The sequence below is a fragment of the Narcine bancroftii genome, chromosome 4 (assembly GCF_036971445.1).
Source record: "Narcine bancroftii isolate sNarBan1 chromosome 4, sNarBan1.hap1, whole genome shotgun sequence".
NCBI lineage: Eukaryota > Metazoa > Chordata > Chondrichthyes > Torpediniformes > Narcinidae > Narcine > Narcine bancroftii.
In genome coordinates, this window is record NC_091472.1 from 319034070 (window position 1) to 319051944 (window position 17875).

Consider the following 17875-nt stretch of genomic DNA (forward strand, 5'->3'; position numbering starts at 1 on the left):
CAATAGCCATGATATACACTTTTTCTTTTCCACACATTTACAGTGACTTTTTCTCCCTCCCCCCTCAGTCTTGATACAAGGGGAAGAGGTTTTCTCTGGTGAAGAGGCCCTCAAACCAGGTTGAGAAATTCCTTTGGTGAGTAGTGAACGAGTGGCATTCTCTACCACAGGAGGCTTCAGAGGTCATTTCACTTCATACATTTATGAAGGAAAGAAGTTATGAGACTGTCCATTTAGCAGTTATGCAAAAGCGCTTCAGAATATGAAAGAGATTTCAAAGATTAGCCCTGAAGATATTGAATGAAAGAACAATCTTAAAAAGCTTAATAGTTCACTCCTATTTTACTGTTTCTGAACTGCTCTCCAGATATTAGACTAATGTGTAAACAGGTTTATTCTCCTGACACAACAATGAGTGATTTTCTATGATCCTTCATTTGTTGAAATGAGCCTCTAACATCCTGACACCCTTCAACGTGTCTGCAAATGACGTGTTTATAATTATATTTATCGTTGACACTTTTTGAAGTATTGTATTTTTTATCTCAGTGCAATATTATCTGTGGACAAAGACACCTAACAAAGGATATTTAGTAGCTTCGCTTACATTTTCGCGTGTTCCTAAAGAGATAATGCAGATTAATGTATATTTATTTTTTTCTACCCAAAATATTGCTCACAGTTTGCTCTCTTAACTTTCCACTTATCACTGACTTCTTTCCTAACTTTTAAATAGAACCATAGATCATTACAGTGGAGAAACAGGCCCTTTGGCCCTTCTGGTCTGTGCTAAACTATTATTCTGCTTTGCACCCAGTCCTTAATCCCTCCGTACCCCTCCCATCCACGTACCTGTCCAGATTTTCTTAATATTAAAATTGAACCCACATTCACCACTTCAGAGAGTAGCTCATTCCACACTCCCACCACTCTCGGTGTGAAGAAGTTCCCCTTAAACCTTTTCCCCTTTCACACTTCACCCATATCCTTGGGTTTGTATCTCACTCACCCTCAGTTAAAAAAGCCTTCTTGCATTTACTCTGTACCTATCATAATTTTGTATACCTCTATTAAATCTCCCATCATTCTTCTACAGTCCAGGGATTCAAGTTTGGAAAATATTTTTTTTCTGTATTGATCTCTTTTTTTAATTTTACTCTTGCAGGCAGCCTAGGTTTTGTGCTCAGGAATTCCTTCTCTAAACATTTGCACCTCTTTCCTTTCCTTTTGTATAGTTTTATAATGGTCTTGCCTATTCTAATTTATCCAGATGGAAAAATGAATGAACAACCAGACTAATTTTTTTTTTGCAAAGTATTGTTTCAGGAGACAGGATATTGGCAAGAACAAAAATATTCTCAATGAAATTGTGTCTCAGATTAAATGGAAAGGTTTCCCTCTTCAATGAGGTACCCTGAAAACTTTATTGGAAAGCCTATATGGATGTTTCCTTGCATCCTAAGGTGAGACTTGAACCCATATCATTCTGACTGAGAAATGAAATGCAAGTCCAAGTTCAAGGATTTTCTACATGCTATCCACAGTATATTTGGTCTTTTAGAATACCTTCCAGTAGTTTACCTACCACTGAAGTCAGGCTCACCAGGCTATAATTCCCCATATTATTCTTAAACAACAGAACATTAGCTGTTCTCCAATCATCTGGTGCTCATCTATGGCCGAGGACCTTTTAAATAACTCTGCTAGGCCCCCCACAATATCTGCACTAACCTCTCTTAGGGTTTGAGGGAATCTCTTAAATTATCTAATTTAAAAAAAAATTAATTTTAGATACATAGATCAGGCCATTTCAGCCCACAAGTCTGTGCGGCCAAATTTATACCCAATTAACCTACACCTCCAGGATGTTTTGAACTGTGGGAGGAAACTGGAGCTCCCAGGGAAAACCCACGCAGACACGGGGAAAACATACACACTCCTTAAAGACAGTGCAGGATTCGAACTCTGCTTCTGATCGCTGGCGCTGTCAAGGCATTGCGCTAACTGCTATTCCAACGGTATCAGATCATTGGAATTCAAGTTGTCATGTCTCTGTTAAATGAAAGTTTATTGGTCACAAAATGCTCTGTTTTATTGCAGAAAGCTCTCCGCCTGGAAACACTGCTCTGAGTCATGATGGTAAAATGGATTCTGCCGTCATTGGAGGTAAGAAATTCACTGGTCTTGAAAGCTAAGTGACCAGGAAGTGGTCCTCATAGTTAGAGCAAAGAATTCCATTTGTTTACGGTGGTAGCATGGCATTTAACAATTGACTCCAAACCATAGTGATGTTGTACTGGGATTGACTAATATAATGCAAAGAGAAGCCTTGGATTAGGTGTTGAGCAACAAATGAACAAAGAAACCAATAAATTCAAATAGGTCCTAGTTGAGCCATCCCAAACCTTTTGGAAGCATGAATCTGATTTCCTGTAGCACATCAACTAGATTCACATGCCAAGTGGCAGGCTGAACAAACATATCACATTCTCTGGATAACATGCTCATGCAAAGACTAGCAGGTCTACCAAAGCTTCCTTTCATCTACTCTTGTGCAGTACACAAATGTGCTGGAGAAACTCAGCAGGTCATGCAGCATCCATGGGAAGTAAGGTTTTGGGCCTGGGCCTTGTAGAGCGCGTCGAAAGAACCAAAGGCTTGTTGATCCGAACCGAGGCTTTTATTGACTAAAGACTGGAGCATATCACAAGCAGGTCGACCAGTCCAGAATGACCTGGTCTGGGTAGGAGCAATCCTTTTAGACCTGCCAGTAGATGTGGCTACACTCTCAGCCAATCATGGTCATCCTACACGACCATCTGTAGATAGACACACTGGTGATAGAATCTGTCCTATCACAGGTCTTTCATCAGGTAGAAGTAAGAACAGACAGGTCCCTGTCGAGAAAGGTGGAGGGAGGATAAGAGGAGAGAAGAGAGGCATGGGCAGGGGGTTGGAGCACAGGCTAACAGGGAAGGGGCCTGTGATAGTACAGGTTCTATCACCAATGTGTATATGTAGGATGGTCGTGTAGGATGACTGTGATTGGCTGAGAGTGTAGCCATACCCACTGGCAGGTCTTAAAGGATTGCTCCGAGCCAGACCAGGTCATTCTGGACTGGTCGACCTACTTGTGATATGCTCCAGTCTTTTAGTTAATAAAAACCTTGGTTTGGATCAACAAGTCTTTGGTACTTTCGACACGCATTGCAGGGCCATAAGGTGGATTCAGGTAACAGGGTGGAAGAGAAAAAAAAACTGAGAAGTAATGGGTGGAGAGTGTAGCTCTCTGACAGGAGAAGGAAAGGAAAGACGCTGTAAGATAGGAGACAGGGATAGGGGAAGAGTTTCCATGCCTACCTCTTCGACTCTCCCTTCACCCATCCCTCCACAAAGTTCCACACACATTTCAATGCCAACCTCTTCTGCCGTATTGATCTCTGTGCGTACTTCAACCAAGAAGCATGTGACCCCAGCATCTGAAACTTTCTTGTTGAGCAACTTTCATCTCCTCTCCATGGATTCTGGCTGAATTTCATCCATACCCTTTTGAGTGCAGATGCAGAATACCTCAACCAATATATTGATGAAGAATTCCTCCAGGTATAATCATTAGGGTTCTAGTGAGTGAAGGCATGACTCGTAGTTTTCATCTTGCTTCAACAAGCATTGCTGAGAATTGGGATTTTATCACCTGGAGTATTAATGATCATTATTTCAATTCATACTCGAGTCCATGAGGGATTTTGCACTGGAGAACTTGAACTTAAAGAAGCATAGTCTCTTGCAATCTAAAAACTTGAGAAGGAAGATGTGCGAATAACTCCACGTACACATGAACTAAAGAAACAGCAACTCTAGTATTGATCTGTGATTACATTTTAGACAGGAAAATTGTTCTTGTACTGAACAGCCTCATCTTTACATCCAAAGCACAAAAGAAATATGATAAAGGGATGAAAGGTATTAATGTGTTCACAGAAAGACTGAACTAGAGAAAGAACATAGTAATGAAGTATTGAAATTTATCCTTTAACCCCAATGTGCTGAAAAACCAACAAATACCAAACATAGTACTTGATGGAATAGTTGATACCATGTAAAAGTTGAACCCTCTAAAAATCTGGCATTTTCCATATATTGCGTGTAAAAGATGAACCCCCCTCCGGCATTTTTGGGCCTGGCTCTGACGCAGTGACACCATCTATCGCCTAGACCCCAGCTGCTCAGCCACCGGAGTTCCCAACGTCCCGATTGTGGACTGTCACCTAGGCCCTGGCTGCATGCCGACCAGAGTTCCCAACATTCCCACTACAGTCTCACCTAGGCCCTAATCACCCACTCATCCAAGCTCCCAGTGCCAAGGCTGCCCTCCATCTGAGCTCCAGATGTTCTGAACACAGACTTGGTCCTGACTGCCCACCCATCTAAGCTCCCAACACCACAAATGTGACCCAGCCACCTGCCTCCCTGCCCATCCACACTCCCAACATCCCGAATGGGACAGATACTTACCACGGTCAAAAGTAGTATGCATGTAATAGTCAACCCCCTAAATTTTACTCTAAAAATTGGTCTACAATATTTGACAATTTTGCATGTATCTTTGGCTTGGCTTCGCGGACGAAGATTTATGGAGGGGGTAAAAAGTCCACGTCAGCTGCAGGCTTGTTTGTGGCTGACAAGTCCGATGCGGGACAGGCAGACACGGTTGCAGCGGTTGCAGGGGAAAATTGGTGGGTTGGGGTTGGGTGTTGGGTTTTTCCTCCTTTGCCTTTTGTCAGTGAGGTGGGCTCTGCGGTCTTCTTCAAAGGGGGTTGCTGCCCGCCAAACTGTGAGGCGCCAAGATGCACGGTTTGAGGCGTTATCAGCCCACTGGCGGTGGTCAATGTGGCAGGCACCAAGAGATTTCTTTAGGCAGTCCTTGTACCTTTTCTTTGGTGCACCTCTGTCACGGTGGCCAGTGGAGAGCTCGCCATATAACACGATCAGTACCTATCTATATTAATCCAATTTACCTGCAAATGGTACTTAGCCTTGTTCTCCTTGGCCATCTTGCTTCTACTGGTCGAGATATATAAATGCTGAAGAGTACCCAACCCCTCAGTACATACTCCCTAAACCTCTAATATTAGACCTCTCTGATCTAGAATGCCTCTTGCCACATACCCTGACCATGCCTCTCATGACTTTGTGCACCTCCATCAGATCCCTATTCAGCTCGCTTCAGTCTAAAGAAAGCAACCCATTGTCTCTTCAGAACTGAAATGTTCCACTTGAGTTAAAGCTGAACAGCTGTCATCTAGTTGGCAGGAAGTTCAGATGAGGTAATTCTTGCTTTGTAAATCAGAGACCAAAGCAGAAACTGCATTGCAACCTTGTGCTCCCATCCAACTGCATCCTTTCTACGTGGCACAAGAGCTGAAAATCCCTGGCTCCTTTTTTTTTATCTTTGTTCAGCTGGTGAGAGGAGAGTTTTGTTTGAAGAGTGGATGCTGTGTTGTAATGGGAAGATCCAATAGTGATTTGACATCTTCCACCCAAACTCTAGAGCAGCCATTTTCAACCTGGTATGGCCCCTCTAGAACTCTGTTCAAAGTTTATCTGGCCCATTCCCTGTGAAGCAGTCAGGTTTTGGTTTATTCCATGCTTCTTTCCTATTGACTGCATAAAAATCATTTAAAAAATGTTATGTGAGATGAAAAGAAAACAAGGCTTTTGCTTACATATGCTGTGGGCCCCAGGGGAGCTGTAGGGCCAAAGTTGAGAATGGTTGCTCTCGAGCAGTGGTTTTTAAAATGCCCCCCTAAACTCACATTCCACCTGCTATTCCCTATGCCATAAGTGTTCTGTGATTAGTAAGGGATTGCTTAAAGTTGGATGTGGGTGGGAAGAAAAGGGTTGAAAACCACTGTTTTAATCATCCCTCATTGACTCGTCCTGTGCACGGTTTCAGAACTCCAAAGGAACTCTATGCCAATAACAATTTTTCTCGAGCAAAATATTTCAGTAACAACTTTCCCTTCCTATTCACATACCACCTTAAGCAATCTCTTGCCAATCACAGAGGGATTGCTTAAGGTGGTATGTGAGTTAAGAGGGCAGTTTGAAAACCACTCCTCTAGAGGGACAGATGAGTAAAGAATGGAAGTTATGTTAAATTTCTTGGAGTATACTTTGCGAACTGAATTCACCTGAGGGGGCCTGACATCAATTATAGCCATAAATGGGACAGGATGTGCCTGACAGAGTGTGTAGGTGGGTAGCTTGTGAGTGGCTGATATAGGAACGAATGCTTTGTGGACCATGTGGCAATGTCGGATTGAGGGGGCATCTGTCACTGAGCCATCTATGATAAAAGTGTTTAAGATTTTAAAAGGGACAGACAGAGTAAACGTGGATAGGCTTTTTCAATTAAGAGTGGGGGAGATTCAAACTAGAGGGCATGGTTTAAGATTGAAGGGGGAAAATTATAAGGGGAACATGAGGGGAAATTTCTTTACGCAAAGGGTGGTGGGGATGTGGAATGAGCTTCCGCCAGACGTGGTTGAGGTGGGATCATTGGTTACATTTAAGGAAAGACTGGATAGTTACATGGAGAGGACTGGAGGGGTATGGACCAGGTGCTGGTCAGTGGCACTAGGAGGGTGGGGATTTGTTACGGCCTGGACTAGTAGGGCCGATTGGCCTGTTCTGTGCTGTAAGTGGTTATATGGTAAGTACGGCAAATCGAAGGGTGCTGGACTCTTTTTTTCCACTGGCACCTATAAAGTAAGGATTCCCTAGGGCTCCACTAATTACCAACATGGACCAACATAGGGTATTCAAGTATGAGTTGAGAGTGGGTCGCGTCGGGTCACGTTTGGTGCCAAAAGCGAAGTTTGTTGTGCAGACAGCATCCGTGGAAAAAATGCTCAGTTTTCAGAGATTTTTGGTTTTCATAATTTCAATAAAAGATTTCATACATGTATTACATGAAATTTACTTTAGTCTGCTGGAGGGCAAAGATTTGCCATCAGCCGAAATTGCCCAGCACTCCTTCCAGTCAGAGAATGAGGTGCAAAAGCAAATTCCCCGACTCAACGTTTTCATTGGTACTCCCACATCCTCCCCAGCCACACAGACTTCAGTCCAAACCATCGGCAACCCAGCTCCATAGCCAAACCTTGCCACAATCAGGGAGCCTTCAGAGCCCTCGGCACTCACCCACATCCCAGATCCAATACCTGACATCTCTTCAGTCAGTATCGTACCAGTCTCCAACAGAATTATAAAAGCATCATAATTCTAAATCTGTTGAAGACATTAGACCAAGTGGGATTATAAGTGTAGAGGAAGATGGTAGAATGTAACATGGAAAAAAAATTTATGTCACCTACTTCAAATGTACCAGATAAGCAGAGCATTTATAAAGTGGTGAGAGATTGGGTAATATTGATTTTCAAAATGATGTAGGTGTGCTTGTATACATATTAGTGAAGGCCAACATGTCACTGAAGGCCAACTCTGAGTGGTGTGATTTGCATCGTGGTTTAGCACCAATGCTACTTATTCAGCACTCAAATCTGGCACTAACTGTAAGGAATTTGCATGTTCTCCCCGTGCCCTGTGTGGCCTTTCCTTGGTGCTCTGGTTTCCTCTCCACCTTTCAAAATCTTCAGGGCTGTAGATTAATTGGGTGTAATTGGGTGGTACAGATCTCAAAGGCCAGAACATGATTCTACCATGTTGTAAACAACAAAAAAATAAAGGAGGCAATTGAAAGGGCATGTTGTGTTATAATGAGGATTGATAACTGAATTAAGAAAATCTTACTGTCGTTGGGTGAGACTGCACCTGGAGATTTGACTGCAATTTTAACCTCATTACCTAAGAAAGAATGTACCTGCCAAAGAGGGAGTGCAGCAAAGATTCATCACCCTTGTTTCACTGTTGGAGAACCTGCTATATTGTGGCAAGGCTGGGAAGGTAGATTAAATAGGCTGGGTCTGTATTCTCTATTGCTCAGAAGAATGAGAGGCATAGGGTAAGATAAGCAGCCGGCGCCTTTTTCCTGTCAGTAGTAGCAAAACACCAGAGGACATCTGTACAAAATGAAGGGAGGAAAGTTTCGGGGAGACATCAGGGGTAGGTTTCTCACACAGAGAGTTGTGGGGGTCTGGAATACATTGCCAGGGATCATGGTGGAGGCTGAATTCCTAAATCGGGGCATTTAGGAAACTCTTGGAGAAGCACAAGGATGGGCTATGAAGTAGGAAGGATTTGTTTTTTTTTGGTAGGAATATATAGGTTGGCACGACATTGAGGGTCAAAGATCCTGTACTGTGCTGTAGTGTTCTATCATACAGACATTTGCAAAGTCCTGACAAGACCTGACTGGCTTGCTGCAAAGAGAATTTTGGCTCTGACTGACAGGTCATGAACAAGATCCGCAATTTGTGGATAATAGGTAGATGATTTAAAATTGAGGGGAAGAGAAACTATCTTCATTTGGCGAGTGGCAAACCTGCCAACCTCTCTATGCTGGAGGGCTGTCGAGGCTGGGTCATGCGTTCATTCAGAGCCCAGATCGATGGGTTTCTGCATATTAACAGAGGTGAGAGTCATTGCAATATTGCTTGAAAGTGGCATTTGGCTGGCTCCCATTTCTGTTGTTATCAGGACAGAATGTTTTGGTGCCATAGATCAGCAACACTTTCTAAGCTCTTGGAGAATGACCAGAAATAGATGAACAAATAGTTTTATTAAACCAAGAACCCTGCGAGATATCATTCCTCTTATCTATGTTTACACTATAGACCTGCTACTGGTTCCAACAAGCTCCACTCCAACCAGAGAGCAGTTGTTTAACTTAGCAGTTCTTAAAGTGGTACTCCGCCAGTATAATGATAAACATAATTATAACAGACTTGACATTGCAGATCGATAATCGGAGTTTAAATGAAAAATCGTCAACTTTGTTGCTGCTGTATCTGCGGCAGTCTTTAACTCCGATTTCTTCCATCTGCATATTTGATTCTTTTTATTCTCTATCTGTTGCTGAGCATTTAGGGGACGCTCCAACATTTGGACGACATAACAATTTTCCCTGCAATGCTCCAAAACTGAAAATTGATGTCTCATTGAATTTCCATAACGAATCAACACAATCCTAAAATGATTGTTACCATCTTTAGTTCCATGGTAAATACATTTTCAATAGGGGCCATTGATTTTTCTCGCTGATGGTATTTTGTAGTGTTGATAAAATCTTTAATCTGCTGCCGGTGATGTTCTGAGCGATGACCTTTATTAAATTATGAGTGGTGGAGATTGTTACATTTTCTTTTCAAGGAGCAGGTGGGTCCAGAACAAGGGATCACAGTTTGAAGGCGAGAGAGGAGAAATTGAAAGGAGTTCCGTGGGCTTTGTGAAGAGGGTGTTGATTATCTAGAATAATATACAAGGGGAGGCGGTGACAATTACAATGTTTGAAGGAAAAGAGTGAATGAAATGCGTGTATCACAGTCTGATTCTAAAATATGATTTCAAGTTCAAATTTATTGTCAAGTGTATCGAGATGCAGTGATAGAGATTGTATTGGGAGCAGATCAGTAGACATCTCATACATAGTACAAAGAATAAGTTACAGGACAGAGTGAAGGGTTACAGAGAGAGATCAGTTGGTCCAGAGTAAAGGCAGCATTATTAGCATCGCAGTAGGCCCAACGCTGCTCCAGCACCAGAAATCGGGTCCAGGGTTCGAATCCCATCCTGTCTGTAAGAAGTTTGTATATTCTCCCCATGTCTGCATGGGTTTTCCCCAGGGGCTCCGGTTTCCTCCCACTTTCGCAAACAGATGTCTGTTATTCTTGGTGGTCTGACAAGCTAATTGCAGCCTTTAGTTGTGTGTATAAACAAGCCATTTAAAAACAGCACGATGGGAGAAAAGGATTGTGCATTAACATGAGCAAGAAAAATGAAACACCCCACCATTATACTGTCAGCGCTGGAGTTATTGTTAAGGCTTTTAAGAAGTGTGGTAATGGCCTTGACGGCACTGAGGACGATGCATTATTTGAAAACGGTGATACCAGCTGGAGTGACGCTGAGCTTTTGGGCTTTGACCGTGATGACACCTGATGAATGTTCAGGCAGTGAAGATGATTAAAGTCTTTGTTACAGAATGTTGATGTTTTATTCTATTTTTGTTTATGATCATTACTGGTTTTAATGGTCTCTTATTAAAGGGTTTCTCTTGTTAATTAAAACAAGTTTTATCAATGTCCTAGATGCATGTTCTGCCCAAGTTTTACCTATAAATACACTAAAACTATCTTTTTCCTGATCATTTCATGCTAAAAATGAGGGGGGTGGGGTTTGGGGTTGGGGGACTGGGGGTGGGGAGGGGAAGTGTTATATGCCAGTTAGTCCTTTATGCTGTGAAATACGATAGTTAGAAATGGAATTCTCAACCATTTGGCTGAAATTGTTTTTGAAACAGAACATTTTTGTGACTAAATTTTCTTTCACTATATTGCATCCCATTTAATATTGCACTTCCCCCTGTGACATTGATTTCATGAGCGGAAATTAAAACTGTTGGAAATTGTGTCCTATTTCTCTCACAATGTCAAATCTGTTCACAGAAGCATTGATCTTCAAATGAAAGAATTATGTCAATTTTCCAGTGTTTTGTCTCAACTTTGGTCTTCTTTTGCATCCTTCAATTGCTCATGTGCCATAGTTGTGACTTCTGAAAGAATCTTTTGTTGGCGGGCAAGAGGCACAGTTAATAAATTAGTTATCCAGAATCCTGAGCTAATGATTGGAGAAACAAGTTCAAATCCCATACAAGAGAACTGAAATTTAATTAAAATTTATTTTGAATAAAAGGTCTGACTCCGAAAAGACTAGGCAGTTTTATTAAGATCTATTGTATTTATTTTGAAAGGAAATCTGAACTGCCATTACCCAACCTCTCTGTGACCTGCAACAATGTGGTTAACTCTTCACTGCCCTTTAATATTGCCATTTGTGGGTGTTCCAGTAGCAAAGTTCCGGCAACTCACGGATCCAGTAACTCTGGTTTGATCCCGCATTGTCTGTGTGGAGATTGCACCCTCTCCCACTGACCACATGGGTTTCCTGAGCAGTAAAATGTAGGCAGAGTTGATGGGAATGAGGGTGGAATAAAACAGGATGATTGTAACATGAGGTAATATTGCAGCTCTGGTCACACTTGGAGTATTGCATTCAGTTCTTGTCACCTAATTACAGGAAGCATGTAGATGCTGTAACAGGATGCAGAGGTGATTTTCCTGGAGATTTACTTGGGTTGGAGAACTTGTTTTATGAAGCAAGGTTGAACGAACTAGGAGTTTTTCCTATGGAGCAGTGAAGTATGAAAGGAGACTTCATAGAGATATATAAAATTATGTGAGACATGGATTATGAGAAGCATAGGTAGGATGGACAGCCAGGACCTGTTTCCCAGCGTGACAATAACAGGTACCAGAGTACATCTATTTAAGGTGGGTAGAGGAGTGTTTAGGGGAGACGTCAGATACACGGTTTTTGCACAGGGCAAGGTGGTGCCTGCAATGCATGGCTAGGGATGGTTTAGGAGGATTGTATAGTAGTTACCATTGTTGTGGTGTAAGTTTATTTAGTTAATGGTCCAAAGTCCATGTTTCAGGTTAAGGAAACTTTTTTACTCAAATCTACCAAGTTATTGAAATAAACAGAATAAAATAAGGTTAAGAAATTGAGTTTTATAAAGAATATGTGATGGGTGTTGAGAAAACATAATGGTAAAGTGAGGGTACCCAAAAGGAAGCAAAACTGCAGGAAAAGTATCAAGCAAACATATTAACTGAGCCTTATTACAGGCTCCAAAGGATCTGTGGGTGGATACAAATGTATTGGGAATAGTGAGTCTGAGAGTGATTACTTTCAATCAACTTCCTCCAAAAACATCGTGAGCTCCTGTAATCAAGCCAAGCCTCACACAGAACCTTGGAATTGAATTACAAGCCTGTGGTTCTAGCCAAATTGTTTCTGCCTGTGCAATGTTTCCACAGTGAAGCCAGAAGAGGGGTGAGGGAGGAGGGGGTGGTCACAGTTGTCAAATGACCATTGCAAGGTCTTTGTTTCAACCTACAAGGAATTTCCATCTCTTTATCCCCTCCAAACACCACACCATTAGAATTTATCCTTAAATATTGTTAAATTCTAAGTTGTTAATATTACATTAAGTTTCAAAGAATCTTAAAGACCAGAGAATTTATCACAGGATTCACAACTAAAACCCTCCCCACCCACAAAGCTCAGATGGGCATAACAAGAGGTCACAAATCCCACTGAGTCCATATTGGATCTCTGTAAATCAATCCTGTCCCCCCCACATCTGATCTTACCAGCCTTCAGGTTTGTCTCTTGTGTCCCACACTATTTCCTTTTGAAATTGATGGTCTGCTTTCCACAGTCCTGTCAAGAGCATGTTCCAGCTCATTTCCGCTCACTGACATAATGATACCTTTTCAAATAAATTCTTAAATTTCCCTTGCATCTGTTGTCTAAAATCTTAACTTTTGTGTGGTCTAGACTTCGTGCCACCAGCTAAGAGAACAGTTGTACTTCATCTCCCTTCCCTAGACCTGTTATAATCTTGTAGACCCCATGCAGAACTCCTTCATTTTTAGAAAACAATCTACTAGAGCAACTTACAGGTCAAGTGCATCTATGGGAAAAAAAGAATGGTCAAAATTTCAGGCCGGAACTAATCGTGAATATTTGAGTCCTCTGGATTTTTTTTCCTCCATATCTCATTTCTTGAAGGTGAACTCTTCTCCAATTTAACCTTGCAGTTAAATACCCTTTGCAGCTTTCAAACTCTTCTGAAATTGTTGTCGCTGGAACAGAACATTCTGAGCAAAACCAGAACTTCTTAAATGCTCATTTTCCTGCTTTTATACTTTGGTAACTACAGTAAAACTCCTGGTGTCTGTCACCTCTGGGGATTGGTAGATGGCAGTTTAATCGAGTTTTCTGGTCGTTTGAGACTGCGTGTTGCGTGAGTTGAGAACTAACAGTGAGATGCATCAATTTTAAACTTCTGGATTTTTTACCCATTTCTTTTCCGTGATTTTTTTTTGCTGGTGACTTGAATTCTGAATAGCAGGGATAATACCCTATTTCCTCAATACTTCTTGTCACTTTCAAAAGTCCATGTAAATTGAAGCTCCAGAGTGGTCTTTGCATGTAGTTTTCATTTACACTGATATCCAGTCAGCGATGATGTGATCTCTCACTGTTGTCATCCACTTTGTTTAGTTGATCTGTTTAATAGTTTATTTGATTGGGATAAAAGACCATAAGAAAATAAGAGCATGCTCCACTATTTAAAATTTCATGACTGATCTGCTTCAGTCCTCAACCTTTATTCTGTGCTAGCTCCATATTTAATTCTCAGATCTTTTAATAATTTATCTGCTTCCTTTTAAATATTCCCAAAGATCCTGCCTCCAAAACCTTCCAAGGTAAAGAATTCACCACCATCTGTGCGCCTGCTGAAATATGCCCATGTAACCAAATAACCTATGAACCCCGTAGTCTTTGGAGAGTAGGAGGAAACCGGAGCACCTGGAAAACTCTTGAAAGTCAGCACTGGACTTGACATTGTTGTTGTAGTAGCATTGTGCTAACTGACTGCACAGTCCTATGAGATGTTCCTACATACCTCCCTAATCCTGTAACAATACCCCCTCACACAGAAATGCTGGAGGAACTCAACTGGTCTCTCAGCATCCAAAGGAGGTAAAGATATATTACTGACATTTCAGACCTGAGCCCTTCCTTAAGGTAGTATAGTATGGTATAACAATTGTCCGTGCTGTAATTGTTATGTTATGTTATGTTATCTCTAGCTCCCATGGACACTGAGATCAGCTGAGCTCCTCCAGCATTTCTGTGTTTTTGTAACCATCGCAGCATCTGCTGACTTTCATGTTTCACCCCCTCCTTTGAGATTCTGCCCTCTACTGAAAACCTTCCTCCTCAAGATCGTGGACGTTTCAATAAGATCACCCTTTCTCAACTCCAAAGAATACAGATCTTTAGAGTGTTGATCACATTAGGAAATCCAATCTTCCTGCAGACTCTCATCAACTCAAAATCATTTGCTGCTGGCGACGTCACTCTCTTTGCCCTGTTCTCAGTACTTTGCTCTCACTGAGTTCAACAGAGAATCTGGGCTACCACAAAATGTTTCACTGGTACCTTCACATCTGGCACACACCTTCTCTGTCGTGGGCATGGCCAGATTGTCACAGACCTTGTTCTGAGGGAGTTTTGGAGAGAAAGTTGAGGAATTCCCCAGGTTAAAAGAGGGTTATCACCAGTACTGGACAAGAGAGTTGATGGAGATAGGTAGAAATGTATTTCCTTGTGTCAACACCAGGTTAAATGAGGTATTGATTGCCGAGATGACAGGAAGAAATTTAAGAGGCTCGATTTACTGCTTCACTTCTGTTCATGTGGGATTTCTCCTGTTGCTTAGTGAATTGTTCTTGTTGTGTCCACATTAATTTTTCAGGACCTTGCTGTTTAATTGCGATGAATGAAAAACTTTCATGCTCTATTTTCCTTTTGAGTAATAAAAATTGGGTAATTGTGACTTTGAGGTCACATTGTTACATCATTAATTTGAGAGAAATTTACTTCTTAATTGTAACTTGGGCTAAAATATGTAACAAAGAAGAATATCTCCCAGCAATGAGGTCCTGCCAGAGGTGTAGACCCAGGAGAATGGGGAGCAGAGACATTCTGCTGCTCCACAGGGTGCAGCCAACTGGCCCAATTGCCAGCGGCTGTGTACAAGCTTTAAATGGTCTGTTGAAGGAAAATCCGCGGGCTGTGCCGATGATTGGCAGCTGCATGAGGGATGCAGATTCTGGGGGAGCAGCAGGCCAGTGCAGGGTGGCAGAAATGGGGAGAAACATCCTGTTGCTGAGAAGGCGAAGCAGAGGGGGTGATATGACAGAAATGTGACCGTGGTAGCAGGCCAGCGAGGGGCTCAGTGGCTGAAGGACCCACACAGATAGCAGGCGGTCATTGACTTGTTGTTGAGAAACTCATGGAACCGGGATTCGTGATGGTGCTCAGGACAAAAAGAGCCCCCGAACAGCCTCAGTCGTATTGGAGATTTAGATCTAGAGCTCGAGTTGCTGATGGAGTAAGTGGGTTGGTGAGGCTGCGAGAGCGCTGGAGGCGAATCCATGGAAAGTTATTGTCTCTGAAGGAACTCTCTTTTGCTTCTCTTTCTCTCTGAATGTATAGGATACTAGCAAATACTAATGGTGACTTTTTGTCTGCCTTATGACAGGCAGAAGGAAATTTTGTGTAATATTACATTTTGTGTATTATTACATGACAATAAATGAATTTTGAATTTTTAATCTTGTTATGTCAACAAGAGTGATAATAAAACAAAGTGAAACAGGAAATTCAGCTGAGGCTGTGAATGTAGCAACGCAGTGTCCATAGGAAGCAAAAATATAAAACCAATATTTCGGGCTTGAGGCTTTGTCAAGGATTGAGCAGAAAGCCATCAGGTTTCTGAATAAAAAGGTAGGGGGAGGAGGAAAGAAGGGTGTGGAGTGGCGTATTGGCCGACATCGGAAATATCTCAGGTGGAAATGGAAAGGAAGAGAGAAGCTGAAATGTTTCTCCATCAGTTTGTGTATTTACTGATATTAACACAGATTTTAATTCAATAATGAATAAAATGCAGCCAGACCAGTTACACGTACTGCTTAAAATATTTACTCCACGATTATAACAAGCATGTAGAATAGCTTGATTATTAATTGGCTCCATCTGTTTCTTCTGTATTCTGATATTAAGGTGGTCCCCGTCTGATTTTGAGAGGGAGGGACAGATCCTGGGCTCAATCGCTTCAATAGAGGGAAGCTCCCAGTGGCCATCCATTTCAGTTCCTCCGTCCATCCCCATGCTGACGTCTCTCCATGGCCTCATGCTGCTGGTCTGAGGCCACTTGGAAATGGGAAGAACAACATCTCATATTTCTGTCTGGGCACTCTCCAACTAGATGGCATTAACATCAACTCCCCTCCCCCCCTCCCCATCTTCAACCCCTGTCTCCTTTCCTCTAGTTCTGTCCCTCTCTCTCTCGCACTTTTCCCTTTTCCCTCTGTCTCCTTTCACAGAGCCTAACCAATTCTCACCTTCCCTCTTGTATCTAATGAACACCTTTTGTTTGTTCTGTACTCCTCCCCCTTCCATTCTCCCCCCTTTATTGCCCAAGTCTTTAATTGTGTCACCTGCCTGCAGTTTTGTTTATACATCGAAGAAGGGCTCAGGCTCTAAATGTCGGTAGCATATCTTTAACTCCTATGGATGCTGTGGGACCAGTTGAGTTCCTAAAGCATTTGCTGCGTGTTTTTACAACAATCACAGTGTCTGCAGATTTCCGTGTTTCACTCCCTTCAAAAGTCCACCAACATTTTACTGTCTATGGTAGATTTTGATTTAAACATTGCTCCGGAAAAGTCATCACCTTTATTGATAAAGAGCAAAAACCAAGAAGTGAGAGGCAGGATCCATGAGCAGATGTGTTTGAGTCAATGTGTCAGGTCAAGACCTTTTGATAAAGGGTCCTAATATCATACATGAACAGACAATTTCTAAGCATGGATGTGGCCTGGCCCTTCCAGTTGCTCCAGCTGGCGTGGTGTTTGCTCAGAATCCCAGCATCCGCAGATTTTTTTGCATTTCTCTACATTGTCTAATAACTTTGCATTGCTCTTGTCCATCCAACCACAGAAAAATAAATCCCCAGTCTGGGCATACAGAGGCCTCTTCATCCCACCATTTCCTGCCAGTTCCTGCTTCCTATATCACTCAGTGAAGCTGCAGCTGCCAATTGTCACAATCCAGAAGTGTGCTTCAACTCCAGTTCCTGTGACCCAGTGAATCACAAAAGCCTAGGTACTGAACGATGCCAGTTTTCCACGGACACCCAGTGTCTCTGAGGGGGCTCTCTATTGCTTCTCTTTCTCTTATTGTTAGGGGTCCCAGGCAATGTTCATGATAACTCTTTGTTTGTCTGATGGAAGGGAAAAGTTGAAGATTATCATTCACATTGCATTTTTATGACAAGAAAAGGAATCTTGAAATGTAAAGACACACAAAGGGCAAAATGCAATGTGCCATTGAATGCTTGATTCAAAGTGCTGCTACCACAGGATTTGGTAGCACACAAGACAGATGTCAGAGTGCATTAGCCATGCCTGGACTAGTGTTAACACATCTGACACAAGAAGGAACTATAGGTAAACTCTTTGAAGCTGCCCAATTCACTCATACGTTAGCTTTTTTTTTGTTTGTCATCCACTTTTCTCTGCATTTTATGTTTGTCTCTTCCCTTTCAAATATTTACTTTCTGTTTGTTATCTTCTTGCCTTCATATATCTTCCTTTCATGCCTACTAGTTGTTCATTTACTGACACTCTCCATTATTTTATTTAATTTGGAGGTACAGCATGGTAACAGACACTTCCGGTCTATGAACTACGTCACCCAAATACACCTAATGACCAATTAATGCTCACCCTGTATATCTCTGGAATTTGGGAGGAATCCAGAGGGAACCCACACAGGTCACAAGGAGAACATACAAACTTGTTACAGGCAGCGCCAGATTCAAACTGTGAGAAACAGAATTTGCTCGAGACAAAAACTGAGAACAAAGAACTTTTATTCTACTATTACAACAATGCAAAGTTGGGGGCTTCCCCTTACCCTGGGAATACACATAGATACTGAGGCTGACCCAACTTTTATACATTTCATTTCAGTACAGAGATACCTTCCC

The 17875-nt window shown here is 42.0% G+C and overlaps 1 protein-coding gene across 11 annotated transcripts in view; it reads left to right on the forward strand.

Moving 5' to 3' along the window:
- LOC138762331 (glycophorin-C-like) overlaps positions 1 to 17875 on the forward strand; it is a 118946-nt gene that overhangs the window by 91205 nt on the left and 9866 nt on the right. For 8 of the 11 annotated variants that reach the window (XR_011356897.1, XR_011356895.1, XR_011356898.1 and 5 more), the window contains one exon: positions 2101 to 2166. Coding sequence is in view for 2 of the 11 variants with exons in the window: in XM_069936104.1 (XP_069792205.1) it covers positions 2101 to 2166 (66 nt within the window). In the remaining 9 variants the exon portion in view is untranslated. Of the gene's footprint in view, positions 1 to 68; positions 137 to 1340; positions 1464 to 2100; positions 2167 to 17875 lie in introns of those variants that run through there. The other 3 variants (XR_011356892.1, XR_011356894.1, XR_011356901.1) reach the window with 2 other exon arrangements.